Here is a 27,036-nt window from a genome sequence, read left to right as displayed (position 1 = left end):
TCAATTCAGACTGGCTACACTTCAAGTGTTCAACAGCCCCACTGGACAGTGCAGACCCAAGAGCATTAGGAGTTCTCAACACACTGGCAGCACCTCAGAATGGCTGTTCATGTATTCAGTACGTGAACTTAATAGTTCCAGGGTCTGGAGGTGAGCTGATAAACGAGGTATAGCTCTTCAGCCCCCGTCTCATATAGACTTGCTATTAATTCTTTCACACTAGGTGTACCTCTTCACAGGTTCTCCAACACATCAGTCCTTTAAAGCTCACTTACTCTGTTGGTTTTCTTCCTCTGCCTTAGACTTTCATCCCTCCCCTCCTTCAACCCATCTACTCTTCAACACCCAATCCAAAAGTCATTTCCTACTGTGAAGTATTTCCTGCTTCCCCAGGCAGTTATTTATTCCCTCTGTTGTGTGTTTTACTCACCCTCTGACATACACCACAGTCTAGAGAATTTTAGTTTATCTACTTATGAATTTGTCAACCTCATAACTCAGACAATTTGGAGGTGAGGTCAGTGGCAGAGCAGCAGTGTCATGACAGTTAAGTGGTGGAAAATCACATACATCCTACCTTAGCTTTGCTATGTTATCCTATACTTGCCCCTAAACTAAATCCAACTTTCCCATAGAAATGCACTATGTGAAGATCAAGAGTCACACATGACACAGCAAGGAATCAAGAGAAATGATGAGCACCTGCTTTTGTGCCGGATCTATCATTCAAGATAACTAATGCCGGACAGCCTAGCTTACTAGCAGTTAGGTTTCTAAGTCTGGATGGTGAATTCCCTAAAACCTGATCACGCTTAAATCTTGAGACTCTATCCCAATTTGGTGCAAGAAGCTCAGTGCCTTTGAGGGCTTCCTCATCTAGGGAGAGCAAGAACCAGGCTTTGAACTTCTAAAAATATACCAACTTTGCTGTCCACTAAAATGGTAACACTGAACATAATCTTTACCCAGATACCTGTTAAAAACCTAACTTGCCCGATGCTCATGTTCATCTTAAGAGCCTAAACCCAATTTATATTAGAGAAAAAAGGCTAAGAGCTATTCTTTTTTTTTCTTTTTTTTAAGAGCTATTCTAATACCAGTGCATACCATTCATTAAGCTGTCATCATGGAAGAGTCCGTCGTGTTACTTGTTTTACATATATTTTCTTCACAGTAACACAATAAGATAGCTATCACCTTCACTGTACAGATAAGGAAATTGACAGGAGCGTTCAATAACAATTCCTCAAGTACTGTGTTTAGAACATGAGTTCCAGATGTCTGCGCTCTACATTAACTACAGTCGACCTAGTGGTATGCTGGAGCCAGTTCACACCGACTCATAAGAGCCGCTGTTAAATTTTTAGGAACTATATACAAGCTATAATTAAAAATTAAATTATATAAACTAACAAATAAGTAATACTAAAAACCAAGTAATAATTATTCAAAACTCACTTCCTAAATATTTAAGTACATTTTACTCTTGTGGTTAATTTTGTGTGTATGTGTGTGTGTGTGTGTGTGTGTGTATTCCCACACTTCCCAACTCTATATTCAGTGATACCATTTTAGTAGCTTGAAATGGACCCTGATGGAAGGAAGCATTTACACCAGAGAAACTGGTATATCATACAAAGTATGGCTTTCTTTTTTTCTGAGTGGTTGTTAAACATTTACCAGCAAACTAAATATTCATTATTCTGAAATAAAAGATTATTTCATAATGCAATACACATGCTCAGCCCCTACCCAGAAATTCTAATTTCGCAGATCAAGGATAGAGTACCTGCATGTGTATTTTGAAAAAGACCATCTCTCCTCCGAAAGAATTCTGATACACACCTCCAGCTGAGAACTACCATCTGAGACTTGTAAAAGTTTTATGTATCAAACATTAGAAAGCTATATACTGAAAACCACATTACTTTTAAGTCCTCAAAAATAAGTTTTTACAAACTATATAAGACACAGCTTTTTTTTTTCAAGGATCAAGACAGCCATAAGAAAGCTTTATATAACTTAAATTATCAAAGAGGTTGCTGCTTATATAATTCAATAATTATCATTAAAAGGCTGTAATGATGCAACCAGATATCCATACGTAAAAAAATGAGATTGGACCCTTACCTCACACCATAAGTAAAAATTAACTCAAAATAGATCAAAAATTTAAATGCAAGAACTAAAGCACCAAGATTTTTTGGAAGAAAACACAGACATAAATCTTTGTGATCTTGAATTAGACAAATAGTTTCTTAAATATGACACCAAAAGCACAATAACAAAAATACAGGTAATGGATTTCATCAAATTAAAAACATTTGTACTTTTGGGTTCCTTTCGTGGCTCAGGGGTTAAAAACGAACCCAACTAGGATCCGTGAGGGTGCGGGGTTTGACCCCTGGCCTCACTCAGTGGGCCAAGGATCCAGTGTGCCGTTAGCTGTGGTATAGGTCACAGACACAGCTCAGATCTGGCATTGCTGTGGCTGTGGAACAGGCCAGCAGCTGTAGTTCCAATTCAAGCCCTTGGGAACTTCCATATGCCACAGGTGCGGCCCTAAAAGAAAGCAAAAAATAAATAAATAAAATAAAAACATTTGCTGTTTAAAGGACACTATCAAGAACATGAAAAGACAACACACAGAATGGATAAAAATTTTTGCAAATCATATAGATATAGGACTTGTGTCCAGAATATATAAAGAATTCCTAGAAATCAACAATAAAAAAAATCCAATTCATATATTGGCAAAGAATCTGAATAAACATTTCTCCAAAGAAGATATACAAATGGCCAATTCACAGTCAAGATATTCACCACCACCAGCAGTCAGGGAAACACAAGTCAGAACTACAATGACATTACCAACAGGACGGCTATAATCAAAAATGTTAGCAAGGATGTGGACTATTGGAAATCTCACACATGCTGTAAAGAATTTTAAATGATGCAGCTACTTTGGAAAACCTTCTAGCAGTTCCTCAAAAGGTTAAGCATAGCCACCATATGACTCAGCAATCCCACTCCCAGATAGAAACCCAAGAGAAATGACAACATACGGCCACACAAAAACTTGTATATGAATGTTCACAGCAGCACTGATTCGTAAGAGCCAAAAAGTGGAAACAACCAAAACATGTGTCAACTGATAAATGGATAAACAGAATGTGATATATCAATACGATGGAGTATTATTTGGCAAAAACAAGAAATGAAATAATGATACATCCTATAATCTTTCATGAACCTTGAAAACACTGCTAAGTGAAAGAAGCTACTCAAAAGCAAAAGAAAAACAAACAAACAAAAAAACCCCACATATTATATGACTCTATTTATATGAAATTACCCAGAACAGGCAAACCTACAGTGACAGTAAATGGAATAGTGGCTGCCTAGGACTGGTAGTCAATTGAGGGGCTAGAAAAATGACCACCAAAAGGTACGGGTTTTCTTTCTAGGGTCATGAAATTGTTCTAAAATTGACTGTGGTGATAGATGCACGACTCTGTGAATACAGGAAAAAGGACCCAAGCGTACACTTTAAATAGGTGAACTCTACTGCAATAAATCTGCTGCAAATGCACATGCAAGAGAGTGATAAGTATCTTTAAAAAAAAAAAAAAAATTAGCTCTGGGAAATTTCCACTAATGACACACATCTATGTTTTCTTTTAATTAATAAACTACATCATAAACTGTGCTTCTCATTGGGCTTCACTGCCAGGAAATTCACTAAATTTGGTATGTGCATATGTGCATTCAGTTTCTGTCACCATCATGCCTTGCCTTCATTGTTTTAATTACAAGTGTTCTACTGGGAGCCACTTCAACCTTTCTTGGAAGCAGGCTGAACTCTGAAAACTTAAGAATACATTTAGGTAGCTGTGATGTCCACAAAGGTACAGAAGCCCTGTGAAGTTCACCTGGAGCTCTGCCAACCAGTTCCCTTCATCTTAACTACCACCAAGAACTAAAACAGTAACAACTATGAGTTTTCCCACAGGACTTCTTTCCGCTAAATTACATTATCCATGTAAAACATTATAATGCAATATTTCATATTTACCATATACTTGGCAAACAAGAAACAAGATATTTAAAATGGAACATAAATAATAAATTGCTACGGAAATTTAACTTTGTTTTGGGAAATGCATTCCTACCCTAACAGGTGAGGATGACTCCTCTGTATTTCGTTTCTGGGACTCAGTGTCCACATCTTGGCGCTTGTTCTTCATTCTTTCTCTAAGATCCCCTGTAGGTCTTTCTGGTGACCTTTGAACCAAAAAAAACAAAAACAAAACAAAAAACAAAACAACAAAAATCTATATTTATATAACATTTTATACTTCACAAATCTCAATATAATTTTTCTACTGTTCATGACTCCTAAAGTTCAGAAAAATAATAAATTCAGCTTAAATATTAATATGTAAGAATATGAGCACTACTTACAAGTTTCCTCCCAATAACAATCAAAATGTATACATTAAAATTCCTTGGGGTGGCAGGTACTCATGATATTAATAAAAAAACTATGTGAGCTGAGAGAAAGGAATTGGTATTAACGGTTTAATTTGTTTCCCTATTAATCACATAGTTAGCAAAAAATTAGAAGGTAAAGTTTTAAACCGCAACTCTGAAAAATGAATCCAGAAACAACTATATTATCCTCTACACATGCATGTGGTTGAATGCCACAAAATATTTTATGCATCTCAAGAACCAAAGCAAATACAGGAGTTATGTTATTCTTAAAACTGCTTAAATTTGAAATTATTGCAGAACAAAGCAAGATTTTCAACAGTGATTTTACACTCTGCTGTGGACTGTTTTTAATTAAGGAAAATAATATGTTTGATAAATGGCTGTTCAATTGTTTTCACACCATCACTAGGTGAGAAAAACAAAGTAGAGACTGAAAACGCACTGCCTTTAAAGAATATGCCTAGAGAACCCTTAAAAGAGGGCAGCAGATGTTAGGGGATGATACGTCCCTCTTTAGCAACCGAAAAATACTGTGTATGATATTTTTTTAAAGCTATGAATAAACTACGTAAATACTCACATCTATTTCAAGTAATAGTTGGTCAATCAAATCAATTCCTTTAATTTAATCAATCATTAATTAAATCACATGGTTAGTGGAAAAAAAAATAACTTCAGCCAATTCACTTTAAAGGATCTCATTAACATTTGCATGCACATTTTATAGATCTTTTAAAAATGTTTTAACAGTTCAAGCTGAACTTGTAAATGCAACTTCTTATTAAGAACCAGCACTTAAATGCTTTAAATAATTATGATGCCCATGTAAATTTTGTGTGTCCTAGTTTCCTTTATATAAGACAGTTCACCACAAACTTGTTTCTATCCGAAACAGTACCTAACAGAGTGCTCTGCGCATAGTAAATGCTCAAGGACTTAAATGACCTGTGACTAAATAAGCATTTCAGAAATACATTGCTTTTCTCTCCATCTTTGAATCACATTATGAACTCTATTGTTCTTCCTTATTAAAAAAAGGGGGAAATACACAAAGGAAGTTATGGAAGAAAAAATGCACAAAATAGGAAAATATACAAAAAAATTCTTTATTCTAAATCTAGTAATGACACCACTTTTTTCTACTTTAGACAAATTTCTTTGCCATCTCTTGCATAAAAGTTTTGAGTCAGTAAATAACAAATTTCAAAGATGAAGTAAAGCATGTATCAAAAGTACAATAACAATATAAGCAAAACATTAAAATTATTGGAATAGTTTCCCCAAGTATATGTTTATACACATATTAAACTTATGAACAGTAATTTTCCCACATTGACAGAAGGGACAGATGAAAATCTAAATACAAATAAAACATTGTATTCACCATCACAAATAAACTAAAGTGTACAACATTGTAAGTGAAGGAAAGTCAGCTAATGTTTAGGGTTTGAATTTTAAATTCTATTAAACTTCAAAATCTATACACATATACAAAAATTCACCCAATTTAAAGGGAAAAAAAAAAAAGCCACTCCAAATGCTAAAGTCCAGTTTTTATACTGTTGCTGAGGCCAAAGCAATCAGCACACTCACTTTGAGGACTAGGTAAATCAGCTGTTTACCAATCAGCTTTAAATTGTTTTTATGACAATCTTTATGTACATTAACATCTTTAAATATCATGACAAAAACCATCATGAGGGAACCAAAAGAAAAGATATTAAGCCTTGTCTTTATTAAAGGCAAAATGATGTTCTAAATAGGTAGTACATCTATGCACATATAAATATGTATTTTCATTTACATCAATATGTTGTGATGAAAGATTTGGCAAATGGATTTTAACTTACAGAGCCTGCATGACATTATCTTTTGTCATTAGGGGTTGAATTTAGAACATCTTAAAAAGCTGTCATTATAATATCCTATTTAAATGTTACTATTTTAATAGCTGAAAGCAGTTTCTCCTCACTCAAAACAAATCCATGAAATTGTGCCATCTTAAGCAGCACTTTAATACACAGTTGAGGAGTAGGGCATGAAAGTAAGCCATGAACGTAAGCCATATATATAGATGTTACAAAAACAATGTTTTGAAAAAAATTAATTTTAAAGCAAACATTTTATTACTTTTGAAATTAACCACTAAAAAGATGCTGTTGATCTGTGACGATTGATAAGATTACCACCAAAGTAGAATATCTGACCAAATATATGGTAGTATTTCAGATGTTTATACCACATAAATTACGAAAGCCATCTTCTAATAGTATACGAACAATTCGAAGTTCTCAATTTACCTTCTATAATTGCTGCTATAACCTTTACCACGGGGTGAAGGGCCATGTACGAATCTACATGTGTTTCCATAGAGGCAGTTGCCAGTCTTCAGCCAGTTACGGCACTGTGTCTAAGAGACAGACATTACTACGTAAATTTCATATGTAGTCATATTTATTTCTGGAAAAAAAAGATGCTAGTGGGACAAAAATTAAAGAAAATGCTATCGAAATTCTAACTAACCTGAGATACACTACTCCCCAAATAATAAAAAATCAGGATTTAAAAAAAAAGGAAAAAAGAAAGAAAAACCCATAAACCCTACTGCCCATCTCACTCTTTTTCATGAAACACATTTTTCAAGTTACCAAACTAATATTCCCACAATACAACAACCTATTCACTTTTGTTTAGATATAAACAAGAATAAATGCAAGAGAACCCTCGTGACTCTACTAGTGAGGACTCACCTCTGCTGAACTGCCAGTGCTGGGTCCAAGCCTCTCAAATACACTGGGTCTTCGGGATGTGCTATCAGATATGGTCTTGGTATTTTCCACTGTGACTTTCCTTCTAATTTTTGACATTTTGTACTACTTTAACCAAAAAAGAGAGAGGCAAAACTGTAAAATTCTTCAATTTTAAATAACTGAGCCCGTAACTTACAAGCTGATAAAATGGTAGATAACATGGCAAAATTACAGGGGATTTTCCTCAGAAGAAAAAAAGCCACAGGAGAGGTCAAAAGTCAACAGAGGTAAACAGAAGCTGTCTTCTAGGACACATCTTATTAGTGAATTTATAACAACTGTGAAATCTTTTGACTAGAATTTCACCTCTTCTGCAGAGTAAATGAGTAAGATTCTACCCACACAGTCAAGTTTTCACAATATATTCAATTTCAGAAACACACTATAAAACGTTTAGTTTCTAGGTTCCTCACAAAAATTGTTTCAAAATTTAGCAACTATCTTTTAAAGAAAAGTTGTGCCATCATTCTCCATCAACTGGTTAACTGGAAAAGAAAGCTATGACAAAAATAAAACCAGGTAAGAATTTTAATGATCGCAGAAATTATGTCTTTTACAGTTTAAGTGATAATAACATTAGCTATGTTCCAAAAATCAACTTAAGAGAAAAATACTATTCAAATATTTTCTTTGTCTTAGAAAAGCCAAAGAAGAATAGTCTAATCAAGGATATTTCTTTTTCAATAATACCAAAAAAAAAACCCTCAATATAGATAAAAATAACTTTCAAAATAGGATAAGCTGTAGAACTAAAAAAAGTGAAAATGTTTCGATAACCTACTATGTCAATTCATTGGCATAAAAGTCAAAGGCGCTAAAAGAAATAAATGAGTTACTCTACCAGCTTTAGTTATGAGAAAAGAAAGACAAATTATCAAAATAGTTTACAAAAGTAAATAAAACATTAAAAACTAAAATATACAATAATTCCAGGTGATTCAACTAGAAATGAAAATATCAGACAAGAGCACTACAATATATATTTGAAAACAATGTTAAATTCTAGACCTAGAATAATCTGAAGAGTATACTACTGTGGGAAGTGGGTAGGAACAGGCTAAGAGAAAGAAAAAGGAACTAAACCATATCACACTTAATACACTAAAAATGCATTGAAATTTTGTTAGTAATCAAGTTACTAGAATGAATGATGTCAGCTAAAGTGGTAAAAGCGCTATTTGGTAAAGAACTAGTCTCTCTAAAGTTTACAAGTGCTCTTTAATGTGGTTTCAAAGTAAAGTCACATCACTTGAAAGGAAACTGAATCATGGTAGTACAGAATCAAAACTTAAAAAAAAATTAGAAACAATGTTTGGTTCAGTTAGATACTCCTTTTCAGGTCACATTTTTAAAAGGTTCAAAGAATAAGGACAACATTTGACAAATGAACAAAGATAACCACAAGGAAAATATATGATATAACAGGGCAGGTTCATATTGGAAAAGCGTATATTCTTATCATTTAATATACAATATAATCATTACTTACAATTACAATCAATTTTTAGGGATTCAAAAAAGTTGGAAAGTAACTTTAAAGTACAATTTTTTAATTACATAGAGTGTCACATAAGTGAACAAGAAATTATACAACATAAAATCACTTATGTATCAACTATTCTCCAAGTAAGGGTTTACCCTCCACACTAGAGTTATATTAAAGGATAATCTTCGATTTAACTTTTCTTAGGCTCATTCTCAGCCCAAATGTGAATTTATAAAGAAAAGCTGATAAATTTCTTATGTACATTTGATTTATTGACCCTAAATAATTAAAAGCCAAGATAGTGATAAGTGGTGCTGAGGAAGATCTCCTAGAAAATGCAGAGCTTTGATTAAGTGAGAAAACCACCTTTTTATAATTTATAACTAAGATTTGATAAGAAGTAAATATATAACAAAATATACGGAAAAAGAACAAAAATGATTTAAGTTTCCTCATGTTACTATAAATATTAATACACTGAAATCCTCATGCACTAATTTGATTCTAAAAACATTTCTAATAAACTTAAAAATGAATAGGTTCTAAAAGCTCCTTATTAGCCATCAGTTATCTAAAATTTGGGAACGAGGCACACCATCCCACCACACTGCCTCAAGATGACTAAACCTTACATTTTTCCTTCCACTATCAATGGAAACGATTAGGTCGGCCTGCAAAATCCCTATCCCCAATAAGCCCCTACACGCAACACATCCTCCTCCAAAAAAATCGACAGCAGTGTTCTTCACAACTGGGGCAACAAGCTAATTATTATACTGATCAAAACACTGGTTATCTATCTATTATCTCCTTTCTTGTTTTACTGAGGGTTCCAGATATCATTAACTCCACGGTTTCTCTTCCCCAAATACTGTTGCTTGATCAGTGCTCCTCTCTTCTGACCTACAGCCAGAAAGCATGGTCTCACAGATTCTCTCCCACCCTAGATCCCTAACATAACCCTTTGAAGATGTCAGAGGGTTTGGACTGAGGACTAATGGTCCAATCTTACCCCCTCCTTGTATTCTTTCCACTAAAAAAGTTCCTTCCTACAGAGACAAAAGTTGCTTTTACAGCTGACATCACGAATTATTCAGGATGGACCTACATAGTGATTACCCCAAGAATTTTACTTCTGCTACTGGTGTGTCTTCCAACTTAGGGAAGAACAACATTGAAGTAAAGATATATTTTCCTCTTTTTTCAGACTCCAACAGTGTCAGACCTTGGCCTAAAATGACACTGAGTTTGAGTCTGGGTTACAGAGAGATCCGGGGCGGGGGACGACACACAGCAAACAAAAAACCAACCAACCAACCAAACAAAACAACACCTGAGGGGAAAAAAGGGAGAAGTAGAATTCAAGTTTACTAACTGATAGAGGAAGTCTTCCAATCATCTATGTAGGAACTTCTATCAGTAGGCAATAATAACACATTACCTAAATATTACTATGAAACATTCATGATTTTTGCAAAGATAAAATGCTTTATGCTTGCAAAGAATACGAAATATAACATTTTAAATCCTATTTGTCTAAATATATACAATTATCTACAATATACCAGAAAAGCATTTGCTCGTAGATATTAATTCATTAATTAAGAATGATGTTACCATTTACCATAAAAATTAGAATTTTCAATCTAAAAATTTGGACCCAAAGAGAAAGATAAACCACAACAGGATAAAATGAGGTTTGACTGAGGGGGGGGGGGCATTTTTTTTTCAATTAATATCTCAATAGGCTTCAATAAGAAATAAATGCTTCAAAGTATGTAAGAAAAATCAGAAACAACAAGATAAAAATGTCTTCTTTATCTCAGAGACTTCGAAGGTTTCCCCTCCAGTTTTCAATTTATTCTTTAGTTTCAAGTTGCCATCACGCTTTCACTCATGTTATCATGTCTTCCCCAAACACCAGCATTATCAAAGCCAGAGTGACACTGGTGAAAGTATACTGATTTATTATATTTCTTCTCTCCATTTACTGACTAAATAAATATCAGAAGTTTTAATACTTTTTCAATTGAAAAAGAAAATGAAAAACCGGGGACATAAAGTTTGAATTTATCAAGACAAAACAAAAAGTCTTAATAAATGGGAAGTGTCCTTCCTGGCAACTTACAAATATCACAAAGTATTCACAGCTTCATACTGCAAATATGGTTGAGAAAGGAGATACAGGGGCCTCTTTTGAGTAATTATTTCTGACACCTAATTACTAAAATCTTGTCAGTAAAACACTGGTTCTAGTATTCTCACCTCAATCCACAATAACATCTTTTTGAGATATCATCTTCCAGTCGCATAAATGAAAGCATAAACCACTTTAATCTGGCTAAGTTGCACCATAACATTAGGAAATTGTCAAATATTGAGGCAATTAAGGTTACATAATTACTGGCACTAATTGGTAGGAGAATAAATCCCTATCCAATGGCATTCTAAAATTAAAAGTGTTATATTAAAAGATCTCTTCATATTTCTATTTCCTGCTTTTGAAAGAAAAATGTTTACTTGATGCATAATCTGAGACTCTTGTTAACATAATTCAAGAAAAAAAGACCCTTCTTAATTTTGCAGATTGCTCATATGTAGATAGACTAAAAACAATTTCAAACTGAATTCCAAACAAAATTGCCATAACTAAACTGTCTACACAGGTATGCAGAAGGCAATACTGTAGCACTGTGTAGAAATTATATTTCCTTAAAAACTATGCAGGAAGAATATCCCATGCTGGCATATAAAGTGAAGTAAACATAATTGCAACATACAAAACTGCCAAAAAAGAAATAAAAAACCAACACCAGCTAACGTTTCAACTGCTACTAAATGTCTGCTGAAATAGCTCCAACTCAACCCTTTATGAAAAGGAGAGAGGGGGTTGGGGGAGGTAGGAAAGACTTAAGATTCACTGAAAACCAATTCTAAAAATAAATGTTAAAACAATTGCTTTCTATATGTAAATGCCAATGTACATTACAATACAAATTAACGCCAATTTATTAAATTTTAATAACTTGTACAGAAATTAAAATAGGATCCAACTTTTGGCTTTTAGTTTTAATTTATAAACATGAACACTAGATTTGCATATCTTAAAATATGCATTCAATGTTCATTTCCAATCACCAAGTTAGGAGGCAAGGAAAGGGCATGTATTTGATAAAACTAGATCCTCCCATTCCCCACAGTTAAGTCTTAGTTTCACCATACAACTGTTTTCACAGACACAAATTGCTACAAACCTATATCTACATTCATGGTCTCTTTTTGAAATTGTCCTAGTATGATCTAAATATTTCATTAAATTGGAAATTATTCGAAAACCTAGAGATATGCCCATAAAACTTAGGTACTTAAACGAATAATTTCAAATACTGCAGAATTAGATTCCCAAAATCGGCACCATACGTATGGATTGCATTGTTTAAGCGTTTGGATTTACCACAGTATTTTCGGGGAAACTGAAAATTTGAGGTGTGAAGACTTTTCCAAACTTTTTAAACTGTTTCTTCAAAATAAAAAATATTAAAAAAGTAAAGAGATTGTGTACGCCCATAATTTTCAAAGTAGTCCAAATTATCTAAAAGTCTCCAAATATGACCGAAGGGCTTGACACTACGCTCCACAAACAATATCCTACCGATATCATTTACGTAATATCAACTCTGAATAATTTTCCAGCCACGTAAATTATTTTAACCTAATTAGAAAACGATAGCGCCAAATATCAGATCATCTTTCAGTCCACATTCTCCAGTTTGACAGACTGTTGCCAAAAGTAACTACCTAGAGACTGTGACTATAAAGTAGCACTCAACTCCGAGGATCTATATCGTTCAGTTATCACTGCCGGGAAATAAGCAGGACCAAATACAACCAAAAGGAATACCTTTCCCTAATACGTCTGGAATGCTAAAGAGGGAGCTTCTAAATCTACGACCAAATTCTGGGACCCTTCCATCGCATTCAAATGCGAATGCCGCGCGCGAATTCCCGTCTCACATCAAAAGGTAGTGACCCTGCAAAGCCTACAGTCTGAATCCACTTGCCCCCTTAAGCAAACTCGCCAAAATCAGAACGAGGGCGAGAAACCAGGCATGAGTACTGGGAGTTAAAGGTGGGTGGCTCAAGGAGAGCTCAAAATCCCGGCGTGACCCCAGCAGGGATGGAGGGCAAGCCAGGCCTCCCTACCCCGGGCCCGCCCAACGCCGTTCCCCCGGTACCCACACCAATTCGCAAAATTCAAGCTTACCTCCTCCTCGAGGTCCTTTCGCAAGCGCAATCCGGAGGCAGCACGGCCGCCACCGCTCCGAGGAGCGGGGGAGGCGACTCTCTGTCCCCGCGCCTGGCCCTGGGAAGACGACGACGAGGAGAAAGAAGTGCGCGCGCGGCTCCCAGGAACCCGTCCTCGGCTAGCGAGGGACTCCCAGGACGGCTGGGAAGCAGAACCCGCCTGCCGCCTCGCCAGGGTCAAATGAGCCTGGGACGGAAGAAAAAAGGAAGGACGGGAGACTGGAGAGTAAGAAAAGACAAGGAAAACACTATCAGGCCGCCAGGCGTATCGCCTCAAAATGACGCCGGAAGTCAATGGTTTGCCCTGTTCCTCTACAGACCTAGGCAGCTTCCGGCCGCCGGATTAGGCGTCAGCGCATAGGCACCGCCCCTCCGTGGACACGCCCCCCGGCATAAACTCTGCTCACAGGCAGGAGGTCGAAATTAACAAATCTGTGCTTTACGCGGAATTCCTGGAGAAGAAACCGGGAACCCAGGAGAACCAAAGCTCTCAATTAAAAGTGAATTTAACAGAAAGGGTTTTCTCCTTTTATCACATAAGTTTTTACAATAAACGTCTGTTGTAAATGTGCAAAATGCCACATTTGTTGTCGAAAGTGACTGCAGCCATTCATTTGCTCAACAACGTTTTTATTGACCCGCTCAACTGGAGCAGCAGGTGGTTTTCGTCGTGTTTTTCACACTCTGCTTTCTCAGCCTTGGCCTATTTCTGTGGAACAAACGGAATGGCACGGTTGTGTTTTTAAAGACGCGTGCAGAAATCTTTAATGTACTTCTGACAACTTTTCTTGTTTATGATGCAGTTATCTGCATGAATCTAGTTATTAAAATTGCTTCAGATGGCTAGTCGAAGTCGCGAATCAAGGAAAAAATCAGTATCTAGCCTCTCACACATTAAAAAAAAATTGTCTGACAATTTTAAGGTAGCATTTATTTTTTTCTTTGACAAAACTAAGTAATAGGAAAACCTTTTATCAAAACTACTGATAAAAAGAAACTGGTACAATGATTTGATCTTGCTGGAATCAGTAAATTTCACTCTGGGAACCGAAGGGGAAAAAAATCAAGGGCATTAAACATTTCTGATGACATGCCAAGCTATTTTAGAGACAGCAGCGAAAGCTTCTCTACAAGTGGGTTTGATGAAACGCGCTGGCAGCAAGAATCCAAATCTGCCTGTATCTCGAAGTTCAATTGTAAACGAATATTTGATGCCCAAGTCATAGATCCAGTCATCCGAACCTCCAGGAGCTAGATCTGCAAAAAGAAAAAGAAATTACTTTTTGAAATAGTTGTTTCAAGTTAACTAACTAGATGGATTTTTTTTTTTTTTTTGGCTAAAAATGAAAATAGCCTTGCTAGTTTCTAATTAGTAAATAATAGAAGTTTCTGGGAGAATATAGATATTGAAATAAAAGGATTAAGGAAGAAAATAAAAATTACCCATATAACCATACCAAGGAGTGATAAACACCATTTATATTCTAGTCTAAAGTGCATAACATTTTTTTCTACATAAAAAGATCATTCTATACAAGCTGTGTAGTAATCTGTCCTAACCAGTTTTACGTATTGAGTTCAAACCTACCTTATTTGTTTTTTCTATTTACAGCCGCAACTGCTACATATGGAAGTTCTCTGTCCAGGGGTGATGTGGGAGCTGCATCTGCACTCCCAGGACCCAAGCCACATCTGCAACCTATGCAGCTTGCAGGCAACACCAGATCTTAACCCACTGAGTGGCCAGGAATCAAAGCCACATCCTCACAGATACAATGTTGGGTCCTTAGCCAGCTGAGCCACAATGGGAGCTCTATGCCTTATCATTGTAATGATATAGCATTGCACAATAAAGCTGGATGTAATTCAGTTTAATAATTACTTAGGCTTAGTTTTTCTAATTAATACAAATAACTTTACAATGAACATCCTTGTTTATACATAAGTATTTCTTTAGAATGTTCTTTCCTTGAAGATTTGATGGTCTAAGGGTATTATTACTTTTTACAATTGTGCAACATGTTGCCAAATAGCTTTCAAAAGAATTGAACTAATATATGCCTCCATTAGCAGGGTATGAATAGCTCTCTTCTCCTTCCATTGCCATCCATAGGAATTATGCATTTCTGGCAATATCACATTATCTGACTTTATGTTTAATTATTAGTGGGTTGACTATTTTTTTGGTATATTTATTGTCCATTTTTATAGTTTTTATCAATTGTCTTGGCTAATTTTCTTCTCAATTTGTTTTATAGACTGTTTATAAAAGCAATATTAGTGTTATTAGCCCTGTGTAATATGTGGCATTTTTTTTCTTTTTACAGCTGTAACTACAGCATATGGAAATTCCCAGGTTGGGGGTCAAATTGGAGCTTCAGCTGCTGGCCTACACCACAGCCACAGCAACACCAGATCCAAGGCACATCTGCAACCAACCTATGCCACACCTATGGCAACACTGGATTCTCAACCCTCTGAGTAAGGCCAAGGATCAAACCTGAATCCTCACAGACACCATGTTGGGTTGGGTTCTTAACCCACTGAGCCACAACAGGAACTCCGCTTTTTTTTTTTTTTTGTAAGTTAGCTTTCAACCTGGTTTATGGCAGAGGTTGTGTGTGTGTGTGTGTTTATAATGTGTTTTAATACTTGGTTGGAGCAAATTCTCTCTTATTAGTCGTATTTTTCAGAATTTTACAAGCTCTTCTACCAAATGTATTCTTTCTACTAAAGTTCAAAGTCATTTAATTGTTGCAAGAAATATATAAACTTTAGAATGACTGGCACACTTTTTTGGTATTGCTTTCCCATTCAAAAACATAGCAGGTTTCTCCTTTTATTTGTCTTCTTTTAGGTACACCAGTAAAATTTTCTAGGTTTTTCAGAGATCAAATGGATTTCTGTCTGTGTACACACATATATGTTTAACGAAAATGTATTCATGTATGTATGTATCTATATGTACAAGTCCGTATGTGGTATACCTGTATAGTGGGGGGGTGCTAGGATCTTTTTTCCATTCCACTTTCTTCCTGATTATTTTTGATATATAAGAAAATTACATATTTGTATTATGTTCAGTTCATAGGAAGCCATCTTACTCAACTCTTTGTTACTAATATTTTTGGTTGATGTTCTACAGTTTTCTGTATACTATGCAGTGATCATTCTTCCTCTTTTTAATATCTATACTTGAATTAATTACAGAGGTATTTATTGAAGCATTGTTTATACTGAAGTATTGAAAATATCCATCAATGGTCACTTATGATGGAGCATGATAATGTGAGAAAAAAGAATGTATATGGGTTATGTGTAACTGGATCACCATGCTGTACAGTAGAAAAAAATGTATTGGGGAAATAACAATTGATTACAATTAAGACTACTTGATAAGAAAAAAAAGAAAAAATATATCCATCAACAGAGGATTAGCTATTCGTTCGGTGAATTTTTCTGCTAGCTATTATTATTATGAGGCATTTATTCTTCCAGCTATTTTTCTATACTTACTTACACACACACACACACACACACACACACACACACACACACACACCATGAGATTTATACTTAATGAATGCATGAGTGGAGATGGAATGATTTCGTCAAAACAGGAAATTGTTATATAATTTCCTCCAGCCCTGAGGCACTATGGTCCTGCTTTGAGAACAAAAGTAGAGAAGAGGATGGGAATCAAAAAGCTCAAAATTTAGAAAGGAAGTTGTGACCCAGAGCAAGGACCTGGATCCGCAAAGGCAGCAACAGACCAGTGACACTAAGAGAAAGAGACACCGTGTGGACCAATCTGGCCCCAGTTTGTCCTGAGATAATTTGGGGCCATTGAGAAGGAAGAGCAAGATTCTGGACTTATGACTAATAGAGCATCTGGGACTCTAGGAATTTGCTGAAAATAATAAAGATGTGATTATTAATATGAATGTGTTTTTATCCCCCTGGAGAGCATACCTGTTAAAGGAAACTCCGGGGCACTGAGTATGTTATTTCAAAGCCATTTACCAGGTGGGTAACTACCTGAAAAACCTTCCCAGGCCATTTGAGCTAAGTAGCCCCTCTCTCTGGTCGTCATTCTCAAACCCATAGCCTATTCTATTTTCCTCACTTATCAATAGGATGAAACTAAAGTTTATTATTTAATTGTTTACATCAGATCTTGGCTGACTTTTTCTATAAAAGACCAGATGGTAAATATTTTAGGCTTTGAAGGCCACCTAGTCTATGTCACAAACAACTCTACTGTCATGAGAGCCATGTAGACAATAGGCAAGGGAATGGGTGTGGCTGTGTTTCAATAAATCTTTATTTGCAGACATCGAAATTTGAATCATATACTTTTCACATATCACAAAATTGTATTTTTCTTTTGATGTTCTTCAACAATTTAAGAACTGGAAAAACTATTCTTAGCTTAACCCAGGCTACACAAAAGCAAGTAGGGGGCTGGATTTGGTATGTGGGTTATGGTTTGCTGACACCTAGTAGGAGGCTTATTTTCTGTTCTTCTTCTCCCATCTCCCCCTCCAGTTTCAAAAAGAGCAAAATTATCCATTATCCCCCTATAGATACAAAGAAGTCCTTCCGCAAATACCTTCCAGCAGAAATTAACTTAAAATACTTGTTATGTATATACATAATTGATTTACTTTGTTGTATGCCTGAAATCAACACAACTTTGTAAGCCAACTATATTCCAATACCATTTAAAATAAAATATTTGTTAAGAGTTTGCCACATACATCAGTGTGACAGAAACAAAAGGCATTTAACCACAGTGTGCGATGAGCTATACTCTTGGACAGAAAAACCATGAAATGTAAATGGTATTCCTAGATTTGTATCATGTTCAACCTGCACAACTTACCATGGCGGCCCTGGGCATCTTAAACATTCTTTTGACCTTTTATGACCTTTTCTGCTCTCTTTGATATCAACTCTACAATCCTGACTCTATAGCAACGGACATAATTTTTTAAGTATCGCTTAGGTTTCTTTTTAGTATATTTCTGTGTTACTATAACCTTGTTCAGGACGGTCACAGTTATGCTTCCATTTCTTTTTTTTTTTTTTTTTTCTTCTTAGGGCCACACCCACAGCATATGAAAGTTCCCAGGCGAGGGGTCGAATCAGAGCTACAGCTGCTGGACTAAGCCACAGCCACAGCAATGCCAGATCCAAGCCACGTCTGCAACCTACAAAGCAGTTCACAGCAATGCTGGATCTTTAACCCACTGATCCGGGCTAGGGATCGAACCTGCATCTTCATGGACACTAGTTGGGTTCGTTACTGCTGAGTCACAATGGGAACTCCTATGCTTCCATTTCTAATGGTTATAATCCAATTGTGTTACACATGACCTTGTTTAAAGAGTCCGCTTAGAAATATTAAATCCACACAGATTTCTTTAGTACCTCACAGTTCTCCAAGATCTGAAGAATAAATACTTACATAAACTTTCTGAACCACTGCCATGCGTGTATCTGATATGTTTACTGGTTTTCTCAATGGCATGGACTGCTTCACTGGCCAACAGGGACTGAAATCAATAGGATATGGAATATCAGTTAATGTGCAGCTTGCAAACAGGACAGGTAGAAGTTACTTTCAAAAACCAATCATATATTAATTGAATCAAACTGTATATAGGAAGAAATAGAGAGGAGAATGGTTGTGGCCAGGGGCTGGGAGGGCAGGGAGAATGAGGAGATTCTGGTCAAAGGATACAGACATCCGGGTATAAGAGGAATAAGTTCTGAGCATCGAAAACACCGCCTGGCGCCTGCCTATAGTTCACGATACTGTGTATTCAATTGAAAGTTGCTACGAGAATAAATCTTAAACATTCCTACCACAAAAGAGAAACGTGTAATTTTGTGAGGTGATCGATGATGTGTTAATTAACTTTATTGCGGTAGTCATTTCACAACCTGTATGCGTATCCAATCATCACTCTGTACACCTTAAACTCACAAAATGTTATAAGTCAATTACATCTCAATAAAGCTGGAGGGAGATGATATATATGAAAAATCTGCTTTTATCCAAGAGGTAAATTGAGAAGAACAAGTTAAACTTTTGGGTTTGTTTGTTTTTTTTTTTCCCTACACCCCAGGCATGCAAAAAGCTGCGAGGCCAGGGGTCAGGCTTGCACCACAGCAGTGACCTGAGCCACAGTGACAGTGCTGAATCCTTAACCTGCTAGACCACCAGAGAACTCCTTTAAAAATTTTTTTTCTTTCGGTCTTTTTAGGGCCCTGCCCGCAGCATATAGAGGTTCACAGGCTAGGGTTCTAATTGGACCTACAGCTGTCAGCCTTTGTCACAGGCACAGGAACTCAGGATCCATGCCAAGTCTGTGACCTACACCACAGCTCACAGCAACACCAGATCCTTAACCCACTGAGCGAGGCCAGGGATCGAACCTGTGTCCTTATGGATACTAGTCAGATTGGTTTCCCCTGAACCATGACAAGAGCTCCAAATTTTTCTTTCTTTCTTTCTTTTTTTTTTTTTTTTTTTTTTTTTTTTGTGGCTGCACCCAAGGCATATGGAAGTTCCTGGGCCAGGGATTGACTTGGTTATACCATAAAACAAAGTTAGGCTATAAAACAAAGTATAACTATATTTCAAAGGCAAACAACTTGGGGTTATCCCAGGCCTGGACAAAATGAGCTCCAAACTTTAAGCCCAGCTTCTCTCAACACTGTACATACCTCTTCATTCTTCTCAGACTCTATTTCCTTTTGGTGTAAAATGTCTAATAACTCCCAAACACTCATCAAATAAAAAAGTTTATGTCCCTGGTGTGTCGCAGGACAGTGACCAGGTCCTCTGTTCCACTCTATTTGTGTCTAGCTTGTGCAGTATGGTATTCACTGTCCCTCTGTTGACTGACCCAAGGACTATCGCTTCATATTATGCTGCACCATTTCTCTGCTCAAAACAATTTTAATGGGAGCTCCCACCATGGCACAGTGGGTTAAGAATCTGACTGCAGTGGCTCGGGTCACTGTGGAGGCTCGGGTTCGATTCCCAGCCCGGGCCAGTGGGTTAAAGGATCCAGTGTAGCCGAACCTGCGGCACAGGTCTCAGCTGTGGCTCAGAGTCAATCCCTAACCCAGGAACATCCATATACCATGGAGGAGGCCATAAAAAAAAGGTTTTAGAATTCCCATTGTGGCTCAGCAGGCTAAGAACTTGACATAATGTCCATGAGGATGCAGGTTCGATCCCTGGCCTCGATCATTGGGTTAAGGATCTGGCATTGCCACAAGCTGAGCATAGGTTGCAGAAGCCGCTTGGATCCGGCCTTGCGGGGGCTGTGGCATAGGCCTCAGTCACAGCTCCCATTTGACCTCTAGCCTGGGAACTTCCATGTGCTGCAGGTTGATGGAGCAAAAAACAAAAGTTGATGGAGCCCCATTATCTACAGCATAAAATGCAAAATTTATCTGACATTCAAATAAGCTGACCTCATCTACTGTTTGAGGAATCAACTTCTATTTTCTTTACCCCTACACCCCCCTGAAGCACTTCCTGTGTTCCCAGCTCTTGGAAAGACCTCCCTTCTCTGTCCTCCTATAGCAATCCCACCTTTCAATGCCTGGCTGAAACTGCACCTGTTCCTTGATTTTATTAGTACTTTATCATTCCTTTTTCTTTACAATACATCACACCTTAATGGATTATAAGTCCTCCGGATAAGGACTTTATCCCCTGGCTTCTCTGTTTCCTTCTGAATGAGACAGAAACACCTCTAGTTATCCGAGTCAGAAGGGAGTTCTACCATCTGTGCCACTGATTTAGCAGTTACTCTGCCTTAGAGTACAGCTACTTGGTTTTTGGCTTTTGGTTTTTGGTTTTGTTTTTTGTTTTTGTGGGTTTTTTTTTGTTTTTTTTTGTTTTTTTTTTTTTTTTTAGAGCTGCACCTGTGGCATATTGAACCTCCTGAGCTAGGAGTCAAATCGGAGCCACATATGCAAACTACACTACAGCTCATGGCAATGCCAGATCCTCAACCCACTAAGTGAGACCAGAGATCGAACCCATGCCCTCATGGTTCCTAGTTGGATTTATTACCACTGAACCACAACGGAAACTCCACAGCTTTTTGTAATATTTGCTACTGGCGGAGCTCCCTAACCATGTCATGTTCTCCTAAACGGTGGGGTCCTACCTAATGCTTCCTTCCGTGTTCATCAAATACAGTGTTTTACACATAATAAGTCTCAGCAAACATTTGTGATGATAGTAACCAGAAAATAAGTTAAAATCAGACAAATTCTAGTTCTAGATCATGATCAATATCCTCTCACTTTTTCAAAGATTACACCCATAAAGGAGCTTTCCTTAAAAGTCTTCCCTTGAGAAGAAACAGGAATCACAAGTATCAAATATGTATCTGGCAGTTCCCTTCGCGGCTCAGTGGTTAACAAACCCAACGAGAATCCAAGAGGATGCGGGTTCGATCCCTGGCCTCACTCAGTGAGGTAAGGATCCGGCGTTGCCGTGAGCTGTGGTGTAGATCGAAGACACGCCTCAGATCTGGCATTGCCATGGCTGTGTAGCTGTAGCTCCGATTCGACCCCAAGCCTGGGAACTTCCATATGCGGCAGGTGCAGCCCTAATAGCAAAAATATACGTATACATATATGTATGTATCTGTTCTAAAGAGGTAATTTTCAGACACTGCAGATAACTTTTTATTTGTCCTCAGGAATTGCTTGTTCCTAATGTGGCTCTAGCTTATTCTGTTAAGAAAATCAGGACAAATAAGTCAATAAGAAACAAACCACTACATAAAGATCAGACCTTGGGGAAAAACTGGATTATTGCCATATACTATAGCTTTTTGTCTGGAGGACATCTGGGATGAGGGTTTGTAAGCCGAGTTGGAATTCATCAAGCACGCTTGCATCCTCTGCCATCAGCCCAAGCACAGAACATCTGGGACCAAAAAGGGGTGAGGGGGTAGCCAGCTGTGTGAGGCCCCTTTGAATGCCCTGTATCATCCACCACGTTCCCCAAAAGAAGGGAGGGTCTTGCCTCAATGCTGAAACTGGGGTTACTTTTGTTTTCTTATTTGTTTGGCCGTGTGCAAGGTAGAATTTCCCAGGCCAGGGGAATTGAACCTATATCACATCAGTGTCCCGAGCCATCTGCAGTGACAATGCCAGATTCTTAACCAGCTATGAAACAGGAGAACCCCTGCAGTTGCTTTTCCTAGGACCGAAGCCCTGCAAGTTAAAGAGGTCAGTGGAGAAACAATTCCCAATGCTTATGTTAAATCAGTAAGTGTGGTGCTAGGACGTGATGGGTGGCAGGCAGTTGTAGAAAGCTAGTCACCACAAACAGACCAGAGATGCTCGTCCTTGCCCTTTCCATATGGATTCGTGTGTAGATCACGTCAAGGTGGAATGGTTCTCTCCGGACGTTCAAGGAGCTTGTTTGCCATTTTCCTAGAGAGCTCATCTGCTGGACTGAAGTGCATGTCCTCGAAGGAAGGCTCAATACTTTATAAGCCCTCCGGGAACCTGGACTCAGGGTGACTCAAGATGCAAAGCGTCTATCCCTTTGTCCTCTAGAGGAGAACATTTCCCCGCACAGTTTTTGACTCTTGAACGAAGCATGCTTTTATTTCTGAAATGCTAGTGGGAAAATTAATTAAGCAGCACTTACCAGTTCCTCGTGGTCTTTGGTTTTGCTTCTGCTATAGGAATATGGAAACACGATCTTCTGGGAGTACGAGTGCATGCTGATGTAAGCTTTGATGTGGTTGATGTTTCTTCTCAGGAAATCAGCCACCGCCTTCACTTCTGGTTCCGACTCTGGGTAAGGTCCACAGTAGGTTTCTGAGCACGAGAAACTTGAGGCACCTTCCTCTGTAATGACAATGGATGGGGCAGAATTATGAGGAGATACACACCTATTGTAACGTGCTTTTTGGTTTCGTTTTTGTTTTTTTTTCTTTTTAGGGCCACACCCACAGCACATGGAGGTTCCCAGGCTAGGCGTCTAATCGGAGCTACAGCTGCCAGCCTACACCACAGCAACGCGGGATCTGAGCCACATCTGCAACCTACACCGAGCTCTCAGCAACGCCAGATCCTTAACCCACTGAGCAAGGCCAGGGATTGAACCCACATCCTCATGGATGCTAATCGGGTTCATTACCGCTGAGCCACAACAGGAACTCCACACCCTATTATAACTTGTGATCTCCCCCCAAATGTATTGACAATGTACCTATGACGTCACGTTTTTAGATAAATGAACTTGCTCAAGCTCAGCAAAGAACATATTTCTGATGTCTACTAAATATTTATTTTGAATTCAGATATTTATATGCCCCCAGCAAATAATCTAAGAGTTGCTACCTGAGGGCAGCCATCTCGCAGCCTCATGAAAGTGGCTGAGATGTTAGCCCTGCCTCCAAACTTGTGGTTATGTGGGAAAAATAAACCCCATTTTCTTTAATCATTGTAAGTTTGGTTTTTTCTGGTATATGTAGTTTAAAAATCCCTAATTAAGGAGTTCCTGTCATTGTTCAGTGGTAACAAACTCGACTAGTATCCATGACGTTGCCAGTTCAATCCCTGGCCTCGATCAGTGGGTTAAGGATCCAGTGTTGCCGTGAGCTGTGGTGTAGTTCACAGACCCGGCTTGGATCTGGCATAGCTGTGGCTGTGGTGTAGGTCGGCAGCTGCAGCTCCGATTCAGTCCCTAGCCTGGGAACCTCCACATGCATAGATACGGCCCTAAAAATGCAAAAAAAAAAAAAAAATTTTTTTTAAAACAAAACCCCCTAATTAGTATACCCCGTAAAAGAAAAGTCTCATTTGGGAACTCAGAATAGCAAGTCTGCTCTCAGTGCTACTTGTAACTTGCTTAAGTGGTTTAGTAAATAAAATGAGATGGTGATACTTTATGTCAGAATAGCACTTTTTCATTTTTTTCTTTTGTTTTTTTTTTTTTTCTTTTTTTCTTTTTAGGGCTGCACCTGGGGCATATGGAAGTTCCCAGGTTAGGGGTCAAATCAGAGCTGCAGCTGCCAGTCTACACCACAGCCACAGCAACGTCAGATCTGAGCCACATCTGTGACCTATGCTGCATCTTGTAACAACACCAGATCCTTAACCTACTGAATGAGGCCAGGGATTGAACCCACATCCTCATGAGCCACAACAGGAACTCCCAACACCTGTTCATTTCTTTGAGAAATTAGAGTAAGCATTGCTTCACATGGTGACCTGATGCCCAATCCTTCTCTTTTCTGCATCTAATTCACAAGGCTGGAGCTCCAGGGAGCCACTTTTGACCCAAAAGATGTTTTCCTGCTGCAAACAGTTTATTAGCTGCCAATGGGGTCCTTCGCTTGTTTTCTGCCAATCAGAACTCCTCCATTGAAAATTTGAAATGAAGATGCAGATTCTAATTTCAATCCAGCTGCTCTCTTGAACAAAGAGAACAGCAATAACACCACCAGCTGACATCCAAAGAGCACCTGCTGTATGTCAGGAACCCTGCTAAGATTTATATGCAATATCTCATTTAATCCTCACAGCAAACCTATAAAGTAAGTGCTGTTATTGCAGGAAATGCAAATTGGGCTTTGTAGGTGGTTAACCATTCTTTACTGTAAGAGGCTATATCACTTGATTTCCGTCTTGACTTTGCCAATAATAGCTATATGGGTTGGGTCGTTTTTTTAATCTATGAGTCAAAGGTTGATGTGATCCAAATTAGTCCTTTATAGGAATGAATAATGGTAATGAAAGGTGAGGCTTTTAAATTGGACACCACTTATAGCTTTCCCATATAAGGACTATTTGGAATCCCCATTCTATGTGACATCAACAAAAATTTTGTAGCCCACAGGAAGTCTGAATTGTCCGTATGCTCCCTGGCTTCCTGAAGCAACCAAATTCTGTTCATTCAACAGGTGCTTTACATAATAAAAACAACTTGTGGTATAAGATGGGCATCTGACATGTTGGATATGTTGGAAATTTTTCATTTCAAATATATGTGTTTTATTTCTAAAAATGCTGGAGCTCCCGTTGTGACACAGCAAAAATGAATTTGACTAGTATCCATGAGGACGTGGGTTTGATCCCCGGCCTTGCTCAGTGGGTCAGGGATCCAGCATTGCTATGAGCTGTGGTATAGGTCGCAGACATGGCTCAGATCCCGTGTTGCTGTAGCTGTGACTTAGGATGGCAGCTGTAGCTCCAATTTGACTCGTAGCCTGGGAACTTCCATATGCTGCGTGTGTGGCCCTAATAGCAAATAAATAAAAATGTAAAAAAATAAAATAAAAATAAAAATACCATTTACTCATTACGTGTAAGGCACTACTAATTGTTAGGCCTCAACAGTGATTTTAAAAGGTAAGTTCTAGTCTTCCATTTTGGCATTGAAGCTGTCCATCACTCTCTCGTATTTCAATCAATCTTCTAAAGTAGGTGAGAAAGATTGGCACTATTCTGCATGCTGTAGGTGGCAAGTCAATCTTGATTTTTTTAAACCGATCTATCCCTCAATTTCCTTATCTGCTAAGTGGATAAATTATAGATCAAATGAGGAGTTACTGAAGTTTCACTCCATCTATACGCTTTGCCCAGTGCCTGGCATACACTAAGCGTTCCGTAACTGTGGTTTATTGTCATTGTCATCTTCATCATCTCATGTGGACTGGGATGCAAAGAAAGCCAGTGTGTGCTGCAGAGATGAGATGGGCAGAGAAAGGACCCACGGAGCCCCCTACAGGGCTCCGGGCCCAGTTCAAGTCCGTTTCTGAGGTCTGGCTGCATCCCAGCCCTTGGTCCTTGGGTTCCAACACCTGCTCCATCATCTTTACAGAGTCTGCCTTTATTCCTTAAGCTTGCTCTGTTTTCCCCCTTTTATTTGCAACAGAAACAACCCTCATGTTTGTTAAACACTCCCCCCACCCCCAAGAAAATGTGGTGCCAAACATCCAAGGCCTTTCCAAGTATTTGTGTTCATTTGCAATCGACAATGTTATTGGACAAACCGTTTTTGATAGCTCAGTTCCCTTTGAATCCTTTTATCTAATCGAATATATACAAAATATTATTTCAAATGCAATCAGTATGCAAATTATTTGTGAGATGTTTTATTACATTTTCATATGAAGTTTTGAAGTCTGGGTTGTATTTTGCTCTCATGGTACATCTCAGCTGGGACAAGCCACCTTTCAAGTGCTCAATGACCACATGGGGCTGGTGGTTACTGTAACAGACAGTGTAGCCTCAGATGCTGATTTTGGGACCGTCTTTCTAGAGAGTTCAGTCTTTTGGTGGAAAGAGCCATGCAGTCAGGAGGTTTGGGTTTGAGGTACTGTTTTGCCATTAAAGAGGCTTAATGTTAATCTGGGTAAGTGACTTCATTGCTCTCAGCCTAAGTGCTTTCTGTACCAAAAGATGCTTGGTCTTCCAGATCCCTCCACACCTAACCATTCTTTGCTATATAGGTGTGCAATCAAAAAAACAGAATAGGAAAATTCATAGAGACAACGGTAGATGTTTCCAGGGGCTTGTATCAGTAGTGAATGAGAAGATATTGCTTAGTGGGTACAGAATTTCTGTCTGGGATGCTGAAAAGTCTGAGGAATGGATGTTGGCGATGGTTGCACAAGGTCACTGAACTATACTTAAAAATGGTTAAAATGTGGAGTTCCCATTGTGGTGCAGTAGAAATGAATCTGAATAGTATCCATGAGGATGTGGGTTCGAGCCCTGGCCTTGCTCACTGGGTCGAGGATCTGGCATTGCTGTGAGCTGCAATGTAGGTCACAGACGCAGTTTGGATCCCACATTGCTGTGGCTCTGGTGTAGGCCGGCGGCTGCAGCTCCAATTGGACCCCTAGCCTGGGAACCTCCATATGCCCCGGGTGT

At 38.1% G+C, this 27,036-nt stretch overlaps 2 protein-coding genes across 11 annotated transcripts in view; both read right to left on the bottom strand.

Moving 5' to 3' along the window:
- Window positions 1–13,404, bottom strand: part of ZC3H13 (zinc finger CCCH-type containing 13) — an 88,703-nt gene extending 75,299 nt beyond the window's left edge. For 6 of the 10 annotated variants that reach the window (XM_021065593.1, XM_021065595.1, XM_021065597.1 and 3 more), the window contains exons 1-4: window positions 13,058–13,196; window positions 7,248–7,373; window positions 6,798–6,907; window positions 4,173–4,284 (exon numbers count right to left, since the gene is read on the bottom strand). In XM_021065593.1, coding sequence (XP_020921252.1) covers window positions 4,173–4,284; window positions 6,798–6,907; window positions 7,248–7,364 — 339 coding nt within the window. In that variant the 5' untranslated portion in view covers window positions 7,365–7,373; window positions 13,058–13,196. Of the gene's footprint in view, window positions 1–4,172; window positions 4,285–6,797; window positions 6,908–7,247; window positions 7,374–13,057 lie in introns of all 10 variants that reach the window. The other 4 variants (XM_021065599.1, XM_021065602.1, XM_021065601.1 and 1 more) reach the window with 3 other exon arrangements.
- Window positions 14,009–27,036, bottom strand: part of CPB2 (carboxypeptidase B2) — a 63,804-nt gene continuing 50,776 nt past the window's right edge. The window contains exons 9-11 of the mRNA XM_001929146.4: window positions 22,799–23,001; window positions 18,569–18,656; window positions 14,009–14,355 (exon numbers count right to left, since the gene is read on the bottom strand). Coding sequence (XP_001929181.1) covers window positions 14,171–14,355; window positions 18,569–18,656; window positions 22,799–23,001 — 476 coding nt within the window. The 3' untranslated portion in view covers window positions 14,009–14,170. The remainder of the gene's footprint in view (window positions 14,356–18,568; window positions 18,657–22,798; window positions 23,002–27,036) is intronic.

The sequence above is a fragment of the Sus scrofa genome, chromosome 11 (assembly GCF_000003025.6).
Source record: "Sus scrofa isolate TJ Tabasco breed Duroc chromosome 11, Sscrofa11.1, whole genome shotgun sequence".
Lineage (NCBI taxonomy): Eukaryota > Metazoa > Chordata > Mammalia > Artiodactyla > Suidae > Sus > Sus scrofa.
The sequence above is the reverse complement of the archived record's forward strand: the minus strand, read 5'-3'. Positions and strand labels throughout refer to the sequence as shown.